The sequence below is a fragment of the Lissotriton vulgaris genome, chromosome 6 (assembly GCF_964263255.1).
Source record: "Lissotriton vulgaris chromosome 6, aLisVul1.2, whole genome shotgun sequence".
Lineage (NCBI taxonomy): Eukaryota > Metazoa > Chordata > Amphibia > Caudata > Salamandridae > Lissotriton > Lissotriton vulgaris.
Window position 1 is genome coordinate 1,508,701,975 of NC_141694.1, and position 19,907 is coordinate 1,508,721,881.

A 19,907-nucleotide genomic window follows, 5' to 3' on the forward strand; every position below is an offset into this window, starting at 1 on the left:
ATCCTGGACATCCCCCGTCGCAGTCACATCTCCGGACACCTGAGAGATCTGCACTGGCTCCCGGTCAACAAGAGAATCACCTTCCGTCTCCTCACCCACGCACACAAAGCCCTACACAGCCAAGGCCCAGGATACCTCAACAGCCGCTTCAACTTCTATGCTCCCAAACGCCAGCTTCGATCGACCAGCCACGCCCTCGCCGCCGTCCCCCGCATCCGCAGAGCCACCACAGGGGGACGGTCCTTCTCCTACCTCGCCGCCAAGACATGGAACTCCCTCCCCACCCACCTCTGCCTGACCCAGGACCACCTCGCCTTCAGGAAGCAACTCAAGACCTGGCTGTTCAAGCAGTAGCAGATCCCCCTCCCCCAGCGCCTTGAGACCCTCTGGGTAAGTAGTGCGCTATATAAATGCGATGATTGATTGATTGATTGATTGAGTATGTATAATCACGGCAGTTGCTGCCGGGTTGACTGAGCTACTGGACGTGAATAAAGAGGCGTCCTACAATACCAGCTGCTGTCTTCTTTTCAGTGATGCTTGGTTGAACAACTGTTTAAAGTAAACTGGAATTTGACAACACATTTACCTCAATTATGATGTTTGGCTGGTTTGAAAGTTTACATTGCACCCATTATGCATGAATTTGTTTGCCTTGCAGTGCACCATTTTGTTTTGCTGCTGCATTATTGTGAAAGGAACAAAAAAGTACATTACACGCTCAAAAAAAACAATCATAAAACACAGCAAACGTTCCAAGTATTTATCTAATTTGAGAATCATAATTAACGCAGTAACAGTGATAACGTTTTTTCTAAAAAACCTTACTAAGGTGTCCGAAGACAACCGCAGCTGTTACCCTTACAGTTGACTTTTTAGTGTATTCGTAAAATCCCAATATTAACGAGTCTTCAAAACTGTCAACTATATTGCGAGCCACCCCTCATACCACCTCTCCTTTGGTCAGCTTTGTAGCCAGCTCTTTTAGTCATTCATAGAGCAGCGGTTCTTAACCTATGGCCTGAGGACCCCTGGGGGTCCGCGAGACCTACTCAGTGGGCCCGCAACTATTTTACTAAATCAAATTTAAATGAATCAATTAAAATTAATTTAGTATATGTATATATATATATATATATATATATATATATATATATACACACACATATACACACACACAGATAAGGTAGCAATATTGAAGATTTACAAACCTTTTTAATATTTGATAGTGCATTATATAAAATATTTAAGTATTTGTTTGGCGTATACTTGTTTTTGTATTTTTGTGTATTGTTTAGTGGTCCAAATCAGAAATTGCTTAAGTCGGAGGTCCCCGGCTTCCGATAATGACTCAGTGTGTGTCCATGGATTCCAGTAATTATTCAGTGCGGGTCCATCAAAGTCAAAAGGTTAAGAACCACTGATATAGAGGGTGGCATGGTCCTGTTTTTTTAAAGAAATGTTTGTAGGGGGGGGGGGGGGGAAGAGTCAAGGGAAGGAAAACTGGAAATTGAAAGGATGACATCTCTGTGGCATTAGCAAAGTCATATTTTGGTCATTGTAAAAAATATTAGGATACTCGTACCTCTGCCTTTATTTCTACTATCATGGATATGTGTACACTCAAATTCTACATCATTCTTACATTAAAATTGAGTGGAACCTCTCCCTCTTAAGGGCCATAATCCTACAATTATCAACCGTTCAAACTAGTTATGCTGCATTTCCAGAACGTACATTTAAAACAAAACCGTAGTTATTTAGGAGTAAATTGGCAAGCAAACTCCAGTTTACGACCCTACAGGATGCCAGAGAAAAGTAGTTATTTTGCATTCAGAGAGCACACTAAAAAAATTGTATTTACGCGACAGCAACTAATATTTCACAAGTAAATCAAGTTGCATTCCCTTACCTCCCATTCGCTCCATTACGGCCCCAAGTACCAATCCTGCACATGTTTCCACAACAATCACTTTGCTACCTGCGTGGATATTTCCCAGAGTTAACATTTGTGCTAATGTATCGTATCGTAAATTGCTGAGAAAAGAAAAAAGAGAAACATGTCAATTGAGCACAATACCTCAAACATCAAATGTGAAGGTAAGTTCTTTCTTAACAGAACGTGTGTAGATTTATGTAGACGCCAACTACAAATGTTTAAGGTCTTTGAAGGTGATCAAAAAAGTACATGGAGCTGTTCTGGGTGCTTATAGGTTTTTTTTTTGCTTGATTGAATTTGTCTGTATTTGCCAGTGAACTTCTGATGCCGACTGATGTGTGCCATTTTGGAGCGGAGTTTTACAATAAAAAGATTTTTAAAAAAGTACATGGAAGGAAGCTTTTGCAATATACAAGTCCTCAACACTGTTCAACCGTCCATAGCAGCATAACCAAATTACAATCAGAAATAGTTTAAAATACTTTATTTCCGTACTCTTACTCATTAAAAACTAACAGGCCTTTAAAATCTGATTCAGACTGTAAAAAAAACCACGGTCTCGCCATTAACAAAGATTCATCAAAAATAAACAAGTGATCTTCGAAGTAACAGTTGCTTTAGTGGAGTGGTGTGGCTAACTGGTTAGAGGCGGCAGACCCGGAAGCAGAGAACGGCCCGGGACCAGGGTTCAATTCCCGACGCGGCAGGGTTGTGCACCAGGGTCAGCAGACTTGATAATTCTCGCCTCGGTGCCTACTCTAACCAGGGATCACACTTAGCAACTCTGGGCATTAGCTTGCCTCATCTCCACAACGGCCCCCCACAAACGCCGGGGATGCCTGGTTTCACCTTGGAGATACCCAGGAGGGAACATCTCACAGGGAAAGCCAGGACGGGTTCCCCAGCGGTCTATAGCGCCAGGACGCCTCTGGGTAGCAGTGCGCTTTACAAGACACACACATTTACATTTAAGAAGAAACGCAACTCAATGTTCTGTTTAGGCTCACCATATTTTACCAGGTTCTCTTGCGTAGTACATCATGGCAAGAATACGCGCACATGGCTTTACGATTGTAATGATGGACTCGTATCTGTTAACAAAAAACACAAATAAATGCTACATGCCAGCGCAGAACAAACTGAAAAACTATGCAAACATATTTCCATGAACTTACTTTTTCTTTTTCTTCTTTATGTATTTCTCCTGAGCAAACTCGGTCTTGTCGCGAAATGTTGTACTATTTTCAATTAACTGCTGAACTATTTCCTAGGCGAAAAAGATTTTAATCCAATTTACCACCAGCTTTTGTCCGAAAATATTTTCACATTCTTAATTGACTTAATGTATGCTTCTTTTGTTTTACATTACAAAGACAGATATATCCGTTTACAAGATTTACTAGTAGAATATAGGAAAATTGCTGGTGAGATTGAGATATAGTCGACACAAGGAGGAGATTATGAATATATATTTTTGGGGGATAGATCGGAATCAGTAAATAAAGAACACTTGGGGAAGAAGTATCCAAAATGTAGTAAATTGCACAAAAATGGTAACAAAGCAGTATAAAAGATATCAGACTGATGCGAACATTGTTTTTGGCAGCCATCTTCCTCTTTTGTTGCTGTGCAGGCTACATATAAGTCACTTTTTTAACTGTTGTTTAAAATTTAGTGAGCAAGTTAAATTATAGAAATGTTTATTGACAAATAGTATCAATGTATATTACGTAATCAATTCTATTTGAAAAGTAGAATATATATTTAGTTTATAAATTAAATTAAAAAAATGTTTAAGGAAATAATTGATTTAAAATATGTGTTTACATTTTATGAATAAGTAGAAATAATTTATCTAGGAAAAACGATTTAAGGAGTAGTGAAATACAAACTGAGTGTTTTTTCAAAGGTCTAGTTGACAGTTAATTAATGGAAGATAATCGATAAGAACATGGAAGCTGTATTTTTTGGTGGTGCTAGGATCGAATCTTGGATTTTTAAAAGAAAGGAGCTTTTAAATTGAGGAGAATTGATAGGGGAGAGTGAAATTACCGTCTGTTGGCAGTTGGGTGGTTGGTTCGTGGCGCGAAGGAAGCGCGCGAGTTGGGATGGTGTAGATGCGGCGCGAGGCAGAAAATCCTCAGTGTGACGTTCGTGTGGGGAACTGGTTAGCGCACGATTTTGTGATCTTCACAGGCCGCCATACTCACTTAGTGTGCGGCGGCCATTTTGTGAGGTTGGGATAAGCGTATAAGGGCTTTAGGAAATAGATGGCCTTCATGTTATGTTATGTTATCCGGATTTATTGAGCGCACAGATGCCCCAGCAAAGGGGCGTCCTGGCACTTGACAGAACAAAAAAAACGGACAAGTAGTCTAACAGAACCAAAACACAACAGCACTAAGGGGCTGGGGGGAAAAGAAAGGTTTTAACGGCCTTCCTGAAAGAGAAGAGCCCATCAATAGCACGTATGTGGGCAGGAAGGGAATTCCATAGCTTGGCGGCAAGAACTCTAAAAGAGCGGCCGCCAGTCCTGGATCTCTTAAAACGTGGCACTATGGCTAGGTGGAGGCCAGAGGACCTCAGAGAGCGTGCTGGAACGTAAGGGGAGATAAGATGTTCCAGAATCTGAGGGGACGAGTGTTTGAGGATTTTAAACGACAGACAGAGAGATTTAAACATTATTCTCTGAGCAACCGGGAGCCAGTGGAGTTTGTGAATGGTTTTTCTGGCTGAACAGAATTTAGGTAAGCCGACCAGAGCCCTGGCGGCAGCGTTCTGGATGCGTTGGAGATGGGAAAGTTCAGCCTGATTAACTCCAAGAAGAAGAGAACTGGCATAATCTAACTTAGACAAAATCATGGCTTGTACGATGAGTTGTCTAGTGGGAGCGTTGAAGAATTTAAAGGTAGATCGAAGCTGACGTAAAATCCCAAAACACGATGCAGCAATCTTTTTGGTGTGGATAGAGAAGCTCAGTTGGGAATCAAACCACACCCCAAGATTTTTGACCTCAGTGACAGGGATAGGGGTAGGATCAAGCTTGTGCGGCCACCAATTATCGCCCCATAAGTGGGTTTGTTTCCCAACAATGAGCACCTCGGTTTTCTTGGCGTTCAATTGCAGGAAGTTGTCAGTCATCCAGCGAGCCACAGATATAAGTCCTTCACGGAATTTAGCAGCCTCAAGATCGGAAGCCCCACTAATGGCGACCGCCAGCTGTGTGTCGTCTGCGTAGGACACCATGGACAGGTTCCCACGCATGGCGACAGCAGCTAGCGGCTGCACATAAAGGTTGAATAAAGTGGGGCTAAGAGCCGATCCCTACGGGACTCCCTGGGCGATCGCATGAGGTTTAGATTCAAAAGGAGGAGTGGTGACCCTGAAGGAACGATCAGATAGAAAAGATCGGAACCACTCAAGTGCCAGATTGTCCACCCCGGCCTCTACCAGACGTTGGAGTAAGATGTCATGGGAGACAGTGTCAAAAGCGGCACCGAGATCAAGAAGAACCAGTGCCGCCGTATGACCAGAATCCACCAACATGCGAAGATGTTCAGCCATATACAGGAGCGCAGTCTCGGTGCTATGACCGGGCCTAAAGCCATTCATGTCTTGGGCAATAAGATAACTAAGCAAGACAGATTGATTGCGATTTTTCAGTCAGACTTCGGTTGAAGGTTGAGAGAGAGGTCGCGTTTGTTGAATAGAGAGGGAAGGTATTCGTAATTGAGTAGGTTAGTTTGGTTTTAAGAAAATTGATATTGATTTTAATAATTTTGAATATTTAAAACAGTGAGAAAGATTTAAAATGGAGGGTGCTGAGGGAAATTTTGAAGAAAGAATGAAGTCCTATATGGACAAAATGTTTGGAGAAATGACAGCATCCATTGATAAGAAGATTGAGAATTCTTTAGAAAAGAGTATTCAAAAGAGACAAAGGGTTATTGAAGATGAGAGTTTTTGGACCACAGAAGAGGTGGATACTCTTGCTGGTACTTCCAGTCATGGTACAAAAAAAGAGTCTAAAAAGGAAACATATGGATGCAAAAAGGAAAGAGAGAGAACGTAATGTTCTCAAAGAGGTCGCTATAAAGGCGAGAGTAGGCGCAAAAAAGGCGCGAAAGAGCAAACATACCACTGTGGCATGTGATACAAGTTCAAGTGGTGATGTGGCAATTACATGTTGTTCTAGTCTGGAGTATTCAGACAGAGGAGATTCCTCTTAAAAAGTCTAAATTGATGGAAAAGGAGATTAAGTTAGAGGAGAACGAAATCTTTGACCCTCAAGGCGAGGAAATGTTTGATCCTCTTTTAATACAGCACACTCTGTCACCACAATGGGCTCCGGTGGAGCACGTTGCTAAGTATGTTAGTTTCTGGATAAGGAGAGAAATACCAAAGGAAGTTAGAATGAGGAGTGAGTGCCCGAGGCCTAGCCTTGATAGTAAAGTAGCTTATACACCAGAGTTAGATCCAAGGATGCTAACTTTAATAAATAAAACTGGGAAGGATCCTAGGAGGGGCCTGGAGAAGGGACCTAAAGGGTGTCAGGACAGGCTCTTAGATATTCTGGGTCCTCTAACAAAAACCTTTGATACGTGCGAGGAAGCACATTCTAACAATGTTGGAATAGATGTGGTGGATATGCGCCTGTCGGTCAAAAGGGCGATTTGCCTTCTGGGAAATGCAAATACAGCATTGTGTATTGAAAGGAGGAAATCTATCTTGATCAAGATTGATCCTAAGTTAGTGGATCTGGCTGGCAAAGAACCAGGGGAACGTTCAGAGGGTTCGTTATTTGGGGATGACTTTGTTAAGACATGACCCGTATGTCAATACCTTCAGTTCCCTAGAGAAAGCGCAGAAAGGCATCAGACGTGTTTTTGGAGTGGCCGGGCGAATGTGGGTCCGGTTCCCCGGCAGAGGGCGAGGAATTTCACTTGGAAATTTCGGCAGAGGCAGGCCCTATAATTCGGGTTTCGGATCAAGCTATTACAGTTCAAGAGGAGGACAGGGGACTTTTTTTCCTCAAAGGCAGAGAAGCAGAGGAAGAGGCATGCGCTCTGAGCGGAGAACAAGAGGAGCCTCATGTAAGGAATTTACAAGACAATTCTTCTATCCGAATAAAGTTGGGCGGCAGACTAGCCCTATTTGTTTCGAGATGGAAGGAGATTACACAAGATCCATGGGTCTTGCAAGCTGTTGTTGGTTACAGGATAGATTTTGTAGAAAATCCTGTTCAGGAAAGAGTTCGAAATATTTTAAGGTTTTCAAAGGAGATGGAGGATATGGTAACGGAGGAGATAGATGCTCTAGAAGAAAAGGGGGCAATAGAGGAAGCAAAGTATGTGAGAGGAAGTTACATAAGCAATATATTTTTAGTGGAAAAGAAGATGCGTCCTGTGATAAATTTAAAGGGATTGAACGATTAAGTTGTATACAATCATTTCAAAATGGAAGGCATCCATTTGTTGAGGGATCTCTTGAGGAAGGGAGATTGGTTAACAAGGTTAGATTTGAAAGATGCCTATTTAACAATTCCGATGTGCAAAGAGCAGAGAGATTTTCTCCAGTTCAGGTGGAAAGGGAAATTATGGAGATTCAAGAGTCTCCCTTTCTGATTGACATCAGCCCCTTGGTGTTTCACAAAGGGGATGCGTCCGGTGGCAGCTTGGTTGAGATCGCGGGAATTCGTTGGATTGTGTACCTGGACGATTTTCCGATCATGGCAGAGGAGATGAATCTAGCGAGAGAACAGACAGAGTTTGCGATCAGAGTGATAGAGGATCTGGGTTTTGTGGGGAACAGGGAGAAATCATGTGTTGTTCCTCAACAAGAGATACAGTTTTTAGGTTTTCAGATTCAGACATTGGATTGTGTATTGAAGTTGCCAATGTCGAAAGTGAAGACAATCAAGAAGGAGGTGAAGAGGGCTATGGTTTCAGAGTGGATCACATTGAGACAGTTAGCTCGGTTGTTGGGTCTGTTGTCTGCATCGATTCAGGCGATTTTTCCAGCAACTCTTCATTACAGAGCATTACAGAGGTTGAAGGGTTTTAACTTGAGGAAAGTAGCAAAATATTCTCAGAGGTTATGGTTGTATCAGGATTCAAGGGAAGAATTGAAGTGGTGGATGATGAATTTGGAAGCATGGAACAGAAGGGCGATATTTGGAGAAGTGCCAGAGATAGAAATAGAGTCGGATGAGAGTCTTCAAGGTTGGGGTGCAAAGTGCAGAATGGTGTCAACAGGAGGGAAGTGGTCCAAGGAGGAGACGCAGATGCATATAAATTGTCTGGAGTTTCTGGCAGGGTCTTCTGCTGTGAAGGGTTTCATGGAGGATCAGATAAAGTGTTGTGTGCTCTTGAAAATGGACAATCTGTCTGCAGTAAGATATGTAAACAAGTTAGGAGGTCCACGGTCGAAAGCTCTAGCGAACCTAGCAAGGGATTTTTGGAATGTATGCTTGGAAAAGGAGATTGTGGTTCAAGCTCAGTATATTCGGGGTCTGAGCAACGTAGAAGCGGACTGGTTTTCAAGATATCTGAAGGATGGGAGCAATTGGATGTTGAACAGGGAGGTTATCAGGAGTTTGGAATTGAGATGGGGTCCTTTTCAGGTGGATTTGTTTGCGGATAGGTTGAATTGTCAGGTGAGAGATTTTTACAGTTGGAGACCAGATCCGGAGGCGAAGGGGATAGATGCTTTTCTACAGAATTGGAGTGCAGGAAGGAATTATGTTTCACCCATTCTCTTTGATTGAGAGAGCTTTGATGAAGGTCAGGAGAGAGAAGGCGGAGATCGTAATGATAACTCCATTTTGGAAATCCCAGGTGTGGTTTCCAGACATGATGGAGCTGTTGATGGAGGATCCGGTGTTATTACCGAATTTGAGAGAGATTATTCTGGATCCACAGGGGAATGTTCACGATTTAGTAGAAACAGGGCAGCTAAGGCTGGTTGCATGGCTGATTTCAGGAGAATTTGGCAAGTGCATGGATTATCGGAGGAAGCTGAGGCTCTTATCACAGGATCAAGGTCTAAAGGTACAACAAAAATGTATAGATCAGCATGGAGATGGTCTGGTTGGTGTCTTGAGAGGGATTTGGATCCCATATCAGCTTCTGTGTAGAAGTGGTGAATTTCTAGTCTGAGTTGTTTGATAAAGGTTTAGCTTACAACTCAGTGAATGTTAGCAGGTCAGCTATTTCTGCGGGGCATGTTTTAGTGGAAGGTCTACTGGTTGGACAGCATGTTCTGGTTAGGAGGTTGGTTAAGAGTGTAAGCATGATTCTACCTTCTAAGGCGAAATATGGTGTTTTTGGGACGTTTCTGTGGTTTTGAGAGAATTAGATAGTTGGGGTGAGATTGTGTCTTTGAAAATGAATTCTTTATCATGGAAATTGGCTATGCTGTTATGTTTGGTATCTTGTAGAAGGGTATCCGATATTAGGGCTTTGGAGATGGATTCTAGGTTTTTTCAGCCGGAAAGAGTTTGTTTTGAGTTGAGGAAGAGGACTAAGACTATGCCCAGGACTATTTTTTATCCTGCGTTTGAAGAGAATAGGAATTTATGTGTTGTTCATTGTTTAAAAGAATATAAAAAAAATTTTGGGTTGAGACCTAGTGGATGTTCTCAGTTGCTGATCTCTTTAAGGAAACCTTTTAAGGGTGTTTCTTCTGCTACCTTGGCTAGATGGATGAAAGAGATGATGTTGAAGGCTGGGATAGATACAAGTGTTTTTGGAGCTCATTCTGTGAGAGGGGCTATGGCTAGCAAGGCATATGGGTTTAGCTTAAGTGGGATTATGAAGGCTGCAGATTGGAGTTGTGAGTCAACTTTTAAGAGATTTTATTTTAAACCAGTGGAGAATGTGTTAGCTAGTGTTGTTGGGGAACTTTGAACATGCATAATATTGGCCTCCGGGCCTGGATCTAAAATGCAGATTTTCAACATTTAGAAAGGAGTAGAAAATCATGATTTTAATAAAGGAACGGAGGCTAATAATATCCCTCCACTTTTCCTGCCCAATGTTTAATGATTTAATTTTTTTCTTATTCAGGATAAAGAAGATTTGTTTCTATGGAGTGGTTATGAAGAGTTGGTGTCCAGGAAGAAAATAAGATTTGGAGTGGTTTGGTCAGAAACTTTGGTTTTCGTTTTCTAGTGTTTGCAGCACCCAAAAGAGGAAGATGGCTGCAGGTTCTAAGAGGATATGCATGTTCAGTATTCTGGAAGTTTTGTGTGTTCTGATTCTAATTAATTATTGTTGCTGCTGCCTGAGTGGCAATAAAAGGTAGTGCATAATATTAGCCTCCGTGACTTTATTAAAATCATGATTTTCTACTCATTTCTAAATGTTGAAAATCTGCATTTTACTCGAAAAACAGTTGCTTTATTCCATTAGGACCTCAGCAGAACCCCAGATTCTCTGGTGAAGTACTATTACAATACCTGCCACAAACCCACAGATTTCTTTTTCCCCATGGGATCACAGGGAGATGAAGATAGACATTGCAGCTTAAAGTTTAATTAAAAGGGAGTGCTGTATTGGCTGCTGTGCAACTTTATGCTCTGGGGCAGATAGTGACTTGTTTAAGCAGAAGCACCCTGATGTACATGGACAGAGAACTCGCTGAGAGGGAGGATGTGGGGATGCTGGGAGATTCTAGGACCTCTTTTCTATATATATCGGCCTCGAGATTCAGGGATGGGCTGGCTGCAGTAGCCCAGTGGATGACGGACAACTGCCTGCAGCTTAATGCAGGCAAGATGGAGGTGTTGCTTGTCGGGAAGAATACCACCTACTGGAATGAGCACTGGTGGCCATCTTCTTTGGGCACCATCCCACCACCCAAATCATTGGTTAAAAACTTGGGAGTCTGGATGGACTCCTCGCTCCGTTTCCAGACCCACACTAAAAGAGTGGCAGCTACCTGTGTGGGCCTGCTGAGGAGTCTCAATCCGATACTGAAGTTTCTTTACTCCAAAGTTCGGCAGCTTATCGTACAGGCCACGATCCTTTCTCGCCTGGATTACGCCAGTGTTCTATTTCTGGGCGCACATAAAGCTGAGATAGCACGACTACAACGAGTTCAGAACTCGGCAGCAAGAACTCTGGTGGGTCTTCCCCGTAGATGCTCTGCCAGAGCCACAATCAGAAAGTTGCACTGGCTTCCCATTGAATCCCGCATTCAGTTTAAAACTCTTACCCTGGCATTCAAGATCCTTAAATCCAGGTGCCCAGAAGTGCTGCGCCCGCTTCTGACACCATATGTGCCCCAACGCAGTCTGCGCTAATTAGGTCAACACCTAGTGATCGTACCTCGCACGGAACGTTGTCGCATTGGCGGTCGCTCCTTCAGGGTGCTGGGAGCTAAGCTTTGGAACTCCCTGCCAATGAACATTCGCTCTATGGAGAACGTGTCTGCCTTCCGGAAAGCCGTTAAGACCCATCTGTTTCCCCCTCCTTAGGATTGCCTGTCCCAGTTCTTTCACCTCTATCGGTACTGCACCTGTTGATCTTCAGCGCCGGGACGCCTCTTTGCTGGGGCAGCTGTCGCGCTTACACAAACTGCTAACATAACATAACATAACATATGATAGGGGCTATGCATCCGAGTGTGATACATTCCATATGCTGGCTGTACCCCTATTTGGGAAACTGGAAGGGCGTCAGAGGGAGATCAGATATCGTAGATCCGTCATACTGGGGGCCTGATCTGCCTCATACTAGGTAGTGCTAGTCGGTACATGGACCAACTGGGAATCTGGGATGGAGTGGCAGGTCGGCCAGCAGGCCAAGAAGTCACTGTTGTGGGGAGAACACCATCATCTAAAATCTTACATGGTGCACTACCACAGTATATATTGCAAAATATTGTGCTACAAAAATATTGTGGAAGTTATAACGTCTGGGCAATGACATCAGGAATAAAAATATATCATGCATTTATATTTGCAGGTAGGTATTAAAGCAACTATTGAGGAAAGGCTAGGTTGGGTCTAGAGTTAGTTTCTACTCAGGTTTAGCATGTGCTATGTATTTTAACATTTATATACCAAAAGAGATAGGTCATCCAATAGAAGTGAAAATGATATTATGGTAACATTCATAGAAGATACTACAAAATGAAATATTTATGTGCTAGGATTTCGAAACGTTACATATACACACACATGTTGGACAAAATACTTCTAATGAAAATTGTGTCACATCTCCCTCTCGCATGTTACATTGTTATGAATGTGCTTCAAACTCTTCGCTGCCCGTACTTTGAAATGACCGATGCTCCTAAATGCCTATCTGCACTATCTTAACAGGTAGCATCTACCATCGCCGCCCCAGTAACTGATCTCATCAATTCATCTTTTATGCAGGGGGTGGTGCCACCCAGTTGGAAAAAAGCAGTAGTGAAGGCCCTCCTGAAAAAGCCTGGTCTGGATCCATCTGACCTGGCAAATTTCAGGCCGATTTCCTTGCTTCCCGGGCTCGGTAAGATCGCGGAGAGACTGGTGAACAGTCGACTGTCATATTTCCTGGAGTCTAATGGCTTTCTGCGGGACTCCCAAACGGGATTCAGGCCGGGCCAGGGCACAGACACCGCCCATTTGGTAGTCGTGGAAGAAGCCAGGAGCATTTTGGATTCAGGAGGATCGGTGGCAGTGATCCTCCTGGACCTCAGTGCGGCGTTTGACACCGTGAACCATCAGGTGCTGCTCCAGCGGCTGTCAGATGTAGGCCTTACAGGGATGGCCCTGAAGGGGCTCGCGTCTTTTCTGAGCGATCGAACTTACCAAGTCTGGGAAGGTAGTGAACAGTCAGCATCGATCCCCCTCCAGTGTGGTGTGCCCCAGGGCTCCTCCTTGAGCCCTACATTGTTTAATGTTTATATGGCCCCGCTGGAGGATGTGGTGGCACCATTCGCTATTAAAACTATCAGTTATGCCGATGACACCCAGCTGGTGGTGGCCCTTTCCCAGCTGGTGAATCAACAGGACTTACTCCACTCTTGCTTGTCCAAGGTGCACACTTTGATGTGCAACTCAGCATTGAAACTGAATGGCTCCAAAACTGAGATGATGCTGTTGGGCCAGTCGGTGCCCTCCCTGCCGCCAAACAGCTGGCCTAGTTGTCTTGGCGATCCCCCAAGCCCCAAAAAGGAGATCAAGAGCCTGGGGGTGTGGCTGGAACAAGACTTATCTTTCAAGACCCATGCTAAAAAAACTGCTGGAGTAGGTTTTGGTCTACTCCCAGGGGTGGGGAATTCCTATCTCCCGACGCCCGAGACATCTGGATTTCTTAGGAGGGCAAGAGGTTTTAATTTACATTTTGTCCAAAGGACAAATAGACAGTTTTATAGTAATACGATACACAGCTGTTCAACCCTGTAGGTCACAGCCAGTAAATAAGTTGCTCTGAGCCGTTTATTGGCAGTGAAAGGGTCAATGCAAAAGCTGGGGTCTGCACTTTAATTTCCCCAGAGCAGAACAACAAAATGATAAAGCAGAGCTCAAAGTTAGAGCCAGCTCGATAAGCTTGTGTGGCTTCCAGACTCTCCCCTGGTCGTTTTATTTTCTACAAGCATGAGACACACATCGAGCCTCTACAGCTCCAGTACACTTGCAGCAATGGCATGTTAGAGGCTGCTTTTTGTGCCTCTTGGCCCCTTGCTCTGACTTGAACTGTATGACCCCTGCCTTGTATTCTCCGCTCCACTCCTGGGCCTCATAGGGCTCCAATATCCCTGCTCATCTTCAACTCAATTTGATTTCCCTTCTCATGCACCCCCTCCTTGGCACTTTGAGTTTCCTGTACACCTTATAGAATACCCGGTGCCTGAACCTGCTAACCCCACCACTCCACCCTCCGCTGCACTCTCTGACATCCCTGACCGCTCCCCTTAGCCTCTCATATCTTACTTCATCGAGGGCTTACATTAAAGCTCATTAGTTTCCCCATTGGCTTTCATGCAGGCCTAAGGCCACCCCCAATTCTGTCCTTGCACTAGGCCTCTCATCTCACTTTGTGCCTGCACCAGGGGCATTGTGAACACACCGCTATAGCAACTACAGCAGCTGTAGAGTTTTTGATGGGCCTCTTCAGTCTGCAGGTCCGCAGACAAATGCCCATAATGGACTTGAAAGGGTGGGTGGGAGAGTGAGTGAATGGGTGGATGTATAAATGCATGGATGAATATGTCCAAGAGTGGATGATAAATGCATAAATTAATGAGTGAAAGGGTGAATGGATAGATGCATGGATGAATAAGTGAAAGGCTGGATGGATAGTTGGATGAATGAGTGGAGTGAAAGGGTGGATGTTTAGATGCATAAATGAATGAATGAATGGGTGGATGGATAGGTGCATGGATGGATAGATGCATGTATGAATAAGTGAAAGGGTGGATGTATAGATGCATGGATGAATACGTGCAAGAGTGGATGATAGATGCATACATTAATGAGTGAAAGGGTGAAAGGGTGAATGGATAGATGCATGGATGAATGAGTGAAAGGCTGGATAGATGGATGAATGAGTGGAGTGAAAGGATATATACATGGATGAATGAGTGGATGGATGTAAGGATGGATGCTTGAAAGAATGGTAGGGTAAGTGCAAGGGTGAATAAAGGGATGGGCGAGTGGATGGATAGGTTGAAAGTGGATTGATGAGTAAAAGGATGGACGGCTTATTGAAAGGGTGGATTAATGGGTGAGAGAGTAGATAAATAGATGGCTGAGTGGGTGGGGATAGATGGCTGAGTGGGCAGGGATGGATGGGTGGGTGGAAGGGTTGATGGATGGATGGGTGGGTGGACAGTTGAGTGTAAAGGTGGATGGAGGGATTAGTGAAAGGGTGGATGGATATATGAGCGAAACGGAAGATGGACGGGTGAAAGGGTGGATGGACGAGCGAAAGCATAAATGGAGGAAGTGAAATGGTAGGTGGATAGATGAGTGAAAAGGAGGATGGATGGGATGGATGGATGGATGAATGAAAGAATGGATGAATAGGAGTGAAAAGGAGGATGTGTTGAGTGAAAGGATGGATGGATGAGCAAAAGGATGGATGAGTGAAAGGAAGGTGAGATGGATCAGTTGGATCGATAGGTTTGGAGATGGCAGAATAGGTTGGAACAGGGGCTTCGGGAACGCCCCACTTTAGCAGCTACAGTAGAGGTCGAGCTCTTGATGGGCCTCTTCTGTCTGCAGCTCGGCAGACAAAGATTCGTAATTAATGTGAAAGGATGAATGTATGTGTGGGTGAAAGGATGAGTGAGTGGAAGTGAGGCTGGATGGATGGATGAATGAGTGACCGGGATGGTTGAGTGACGGTGATGGTGGATGAGTTACAGGGTGTAAGAATTAGAGAGCGAAAGGATGGATGAGTGTAAAAGATAAATGGAAGGATGAGTGGAAGGATGGATTGATGGATGGGTCAAGGGGGAGAGGATGAGTGAAAGGGAGGGTGGATAGATGAGTGAAAGGGAGGGTGTATGGATGAGCGAAAGGATGGATGGATGGTTAAAATGGATAGGTTTGGAGATGGATGGGTAGGTTTGGCAATGGATGAGCAGATGGACTGACGGACGAACTGATTGGTGAAAGGCTAATGGATAAAAGAATGAATGGGTGCCAATGTAAAGGTGAAATGCTAAATATCAGTGGGTGAAAGGATGAATGGATAGATGCTTAGATGGAAGAGACAAGAGAGCTATTCTAGTGAGGATTCCAATTTCTTTTTTCGCTGGCTTGGTGTCATAAGAACTTTGGATCAACGTGTTGGGTATTTTAATTTTCTGGTTACTCACTTGGCCTACACTATGATCCTTTCTCTACCTTGGGATTATCAGGTAGGCGTGGTGCTGTATGCCAGCGCGTTCTTACTAGACCGCTAGTATTTGGTCTCATATAGGCCATATTGCCATAGACATTCCTGGCTCTGAACAAAACTACTTTGTAAAAGAGCAAAATGCTGTGACACACAATGAAGCCAGCTCACAGATAGGAAGAGATAGCATTTTAATAAAAACACAAGGTTTTGGTTAACTCCGATTTAATAAGGGGCTCAAATGTTAGTCACAAAAGTGCACACATGATATATGTCTTTGTATTAATGCAGATTTACGTTTTTCATGAATTCACATGAATTTCCTTAAGTAGGCCAGGAAACCGTAGTCCTAGAAAATATTTGAGAATTGCATCTTAGCACAAGCAAATATGAATATGACCCAGCGGAAATCTGTTGACTGTTTACAAGTTCACTTTTTCTCCAACCAAATTTTTCCCGGCCCTGGAAGAAACTTTACTTCTGCCATTGTCAGGGGTAAATTGCCGACCTTTCTCAGTATGGGAAAAAATTAGAGATGAGCTGGTGAAATACTCCAAAATTCAAATCCTTCTATAGTAATAGCCTGACATAACCAGAGAGGCTATTATCAGAGCTCTTCTATAAAGAGATTGCAGCCATTATTTGACGGCGCACTACATGGCACCAAATGGACAAGTGGATTTTGTTACAGGACTTGTAGATTTATGAAGCTACTTGTCCCATGGACAAGTACATATTTCATAAAATTCCACACCCCTGTACTCCGGTCAGCCTGTAAGGTCCTGCCCCTCCTTCCACCGGTTTCCAGGAAATTACTCATCCAGGGATAAATTGTATCGAGGCTGGATTATAGTAATGCGATTTTTTTGGGCACTCCGGAAGCAACGCTCAATAAACGCCAGCAGGTGCAAAACGCAGCAGCAAGGCTGCTGATGAACATTCCTAGGAGGCAGTCAGCTAAACCGGCACTAAGAGCACTGCACTGGCTTCCGGTGCGGGAGAGGGTAAAATTTAAATCCCTCTGTACAGCTCACAAAATACTTCAGGGGAAGGGACCTCCCCTCTTGGAGAGTATGGTGCTCCCATACAAGGCTACCAGAGCCCTGCGCTCGGATCATAAATATCTGCTGCAAACGGTCAGGGTGAAGAGAGCTCGGACGGGTGGCAGAAGATTCTCAGTGAACGCAGCCAATTTGTGGAATGCGCTTCCTTTGAATCTACGTGCAGAGACCTGTACTATGCGGTTCCGGAAACTACTTAAGACCCACCTGTTCCCAGACGAATGCTTCCTCTCTACTACTAGCCTCCGGAGTTTTGAACAAGCGCTGGGATGCCCGAGGGTAACCGCGCGCTATATAAAATTCCAACTAATAATAATAATAATAATAACACTGCTTGGGATTCAAGGCTCCGAGGGTGTAGCTTAGTTTCCATATGGCTGATATTGGCCTTTAACGATGAAACAGTTGGGAAGCAACATAACACAGACACGTGAACTTACAACTTGTAATCAGTTGAAAATATTAAAACAGGGGTGTCCTCACTGAATCCATACACCTACCAGAATCAAGACAATTGGCAAGGCCCATTAATAAACAAATTAGAGAAGCCGCACTAAATACTCAAAACGTCCACTTAAATTCCAACACTGGGTGGCACACCGATCTGTCTGTCATATGCAGTCCATGACAGGAGGCATGGGAAAACACTTGCATCAAAGAACGATTAAAGGCACAAGTAGAATACATTATGGGCAAGAGAAACATTTCTTTGCAGACTGACAACTCAAGCTCCTCATCAAATTTAAATGTCATCATGTCCACTTTGGGTAATGTAAATAAAAAGGTAGATTGTTGGAGGAGTCTAGCCTGCAACCATGATGGCCGCCTAAACCCTCGGCTCCGCCGACCCGTTTGTTTTCCTTCCATACCGCTACTCATCCTGCAAGCTATCCTGTATTTGTGTCGAGGTATTGGAACCGGGAAGTGACGCTGATTCCAACGGTGTGCTCCCCGACGTGCTCCCTGCGACAGAAGTGACAGGGCGTCCTTGTTTCCTTGCTGGTGTTCAATGGCAGTGACCGGTTCTTTGTTCTCGGATGCGGCCGGCCTGACTACGACAACAGCGGCCACTGAAGGCAGGGCGGAGTCGGCCGGCAGAGAGCGGCTGCCACGCTGAGTTTTCCGCAGCAGCGAGCCATTCAATCCCTTTGACCTCCACGCTTCCACGACATCACCGCTGCCAGTGATACATTTGTATCCTTCCCCCTGGACGACTTTGAGAGCCTTTTCATCCTCAAGCGCTGCGAAGGGGGCCATTTTGGACCGAGCGTTCAGCGCTTGAAATGGACGACCCGATCTGTTGCTGAGGGTGTTTACGACGGCCGACGCCGCACTGCAACCGTGTGCGGTGTCGGAATGGAGTGTGCCGCCCTTGTCCCCATGACCTGGCTGTGCTCATCGGGGCGCCGATGCGATTACCAGCTGCTAGAAAGGGATGCCTGCGGACAGGCTCGAGGACTACCACACGTTTGCGAGCCCCATGTGCAGGGAGCTGCAGCATCCTCTTCTCCTGAGGCGTCCTTGAAGATCGGCGATATTCTGAGAGCTCTGGTTATTTTGCGAGCTGCCTTGTGGGGGGCCGACTAGATGCCATTCTGCCTTCGTTACCCTCGACTGGCCGAGTTGGCGTTCGCGTGCAGAGCGCTTCGCCACACCCTGGGTTCGACTACTGTGAGCTGCCTATCCGGAGGTACATGGAGGCGCTGGAGATGCGAGAGCTGGATGCCGCCGCGATACTGTCTGTTACAGCTGTGGAGAGGTATGGGATTCCTGGACTTGTACAGAGGCTGGGGAATCGCCTCTGGACGCCATGTCTGGCAACTCCTTCGGGATCTGTTGGCGAGTCTTGCTATCGTATCCTGGGCATGCTGCTTATGCTTTGGCTGTTTAACTTTGGAGGATTGCTGCTCTGTATTGCCCCTTTTTGTACATTTGTAGACCACATGGCTCTGAGTTGGACAGATATCGGTGGACAGCGCCTTGTCCTGCTGTGGTCATTCCGGCTACTTATCCCATTCCAGAAGGCTACCTTACTACTGTACCTCGTCGGCACATTGGATCGAAAGGGACAAGGTTGAAGATGCTATCCCTTCTTAATTACTGTTGCTTGCATTGCTGGGACTGTGATGGGTAGACGGGGGAGCTGGACGTTGGTTCTGCTTCGATTGGGGGTCGGGGGAAAGGCGGCCGAGAATATACATGCTGGTTGTTTCGGACATATACGTTTGACCCTCCTCTGGTTTTACATGTATACTTTTTTCTTTCTTTCTTTTACTTCTTTATTTCGGGTACTCTTTTTTGGGCGACAGGCACACTGCTAGGGGGGGGGTAGGCCGTAGCCTCTGCATGCGTGTAGGGTGGGAGGTAGGGGGGGGGGGGGATTTTATTTTGTCCGTTTCAGTTTCTATGGGCCTTAATTTTTTTCTTTATTCTTACATTCTTTTCCTTTCTCTTTTTTCCTTGGGTCAATGGAGTGGGTCAAAGTGGGGTGGGTAGCGACCGGCACACAACATAATGTGCGATTGTTAATCCTTTTAAGATATCCTTCTGCCGCCATTTTGATTATGTTTCAATGCTTGCTGGATTTCTTTGATGGACGTCGCCCACTTCAGTTTTGGACGGATTGTGTGGACTCTGATCCTTTCTAGTCTTTACTATTTAAATATGCTTCACAATTTTTTTTAAAATAAACCTTAATTCTCCTGCTTCTCGGTAGTGCAAATATCTCCAGTGTAACCCAGGTTGATTGTACTTGATTTGAGATACTACTGAGTTGCCGTATTGTTTGCTAATGTGCTCCTAAAGATGTCGAGGCCGGCCGGATGGTTGTAGGCCCGTACTTGTTTTATGGTACTGTGCAATAAAGGTTTTCAAAAATTAAAAAAATATTAAAAAATTAAAAAAAAGGTAGATTGTTTCCTAAAAGAAATTAAGGGTGTTTCTTCCATTTAACAGGTGCAAAGTAAGAGTGCAACTTAGACTTGAAAAGAATTAGACTGCTGAGACTACATGGATCTGGAAGCCAAGTAAAATACATTGAAGGGCTCTACAGTAAACAAAGCGGCTTCT

At 44.5% G+C, this 19,907-nt stretch overlaps 1 protein-coding gene across 2 annotated transcripts in view; it reads right to left on the reverse strand.

Moving 5' to 3' along the window:
* TRMT6 (tRNA methyltransferase 6 non-catalytic subunit) overlaps positions 1–19,907 on the reverse strand; it is a 173,979-nt gene that overhangs the window by 113,484 nt on the left and 40,588 nt on the right. For both annotated transcript variants that reach the window (XM_086927683.1, XM_086927684.1), the window contains exons 4-6: positions 3,115–3,206; positions 2,947–3,030; positions 1,913–2,037 (exon numbers count right to left, since the gene is read on the reverse strand). In XM_086927683.1, the coding sequence (XP_086783809.1) occupies positions 1,913–2,037; positions 2,947–3,030; positions 3,115–3,206 (301 nt within the window). The remainder of the gene's footprint in view (positions 1–1,912; positions 2,038–2,946; positions 3,031–3,114; positions 3,207–19,907) is intronic.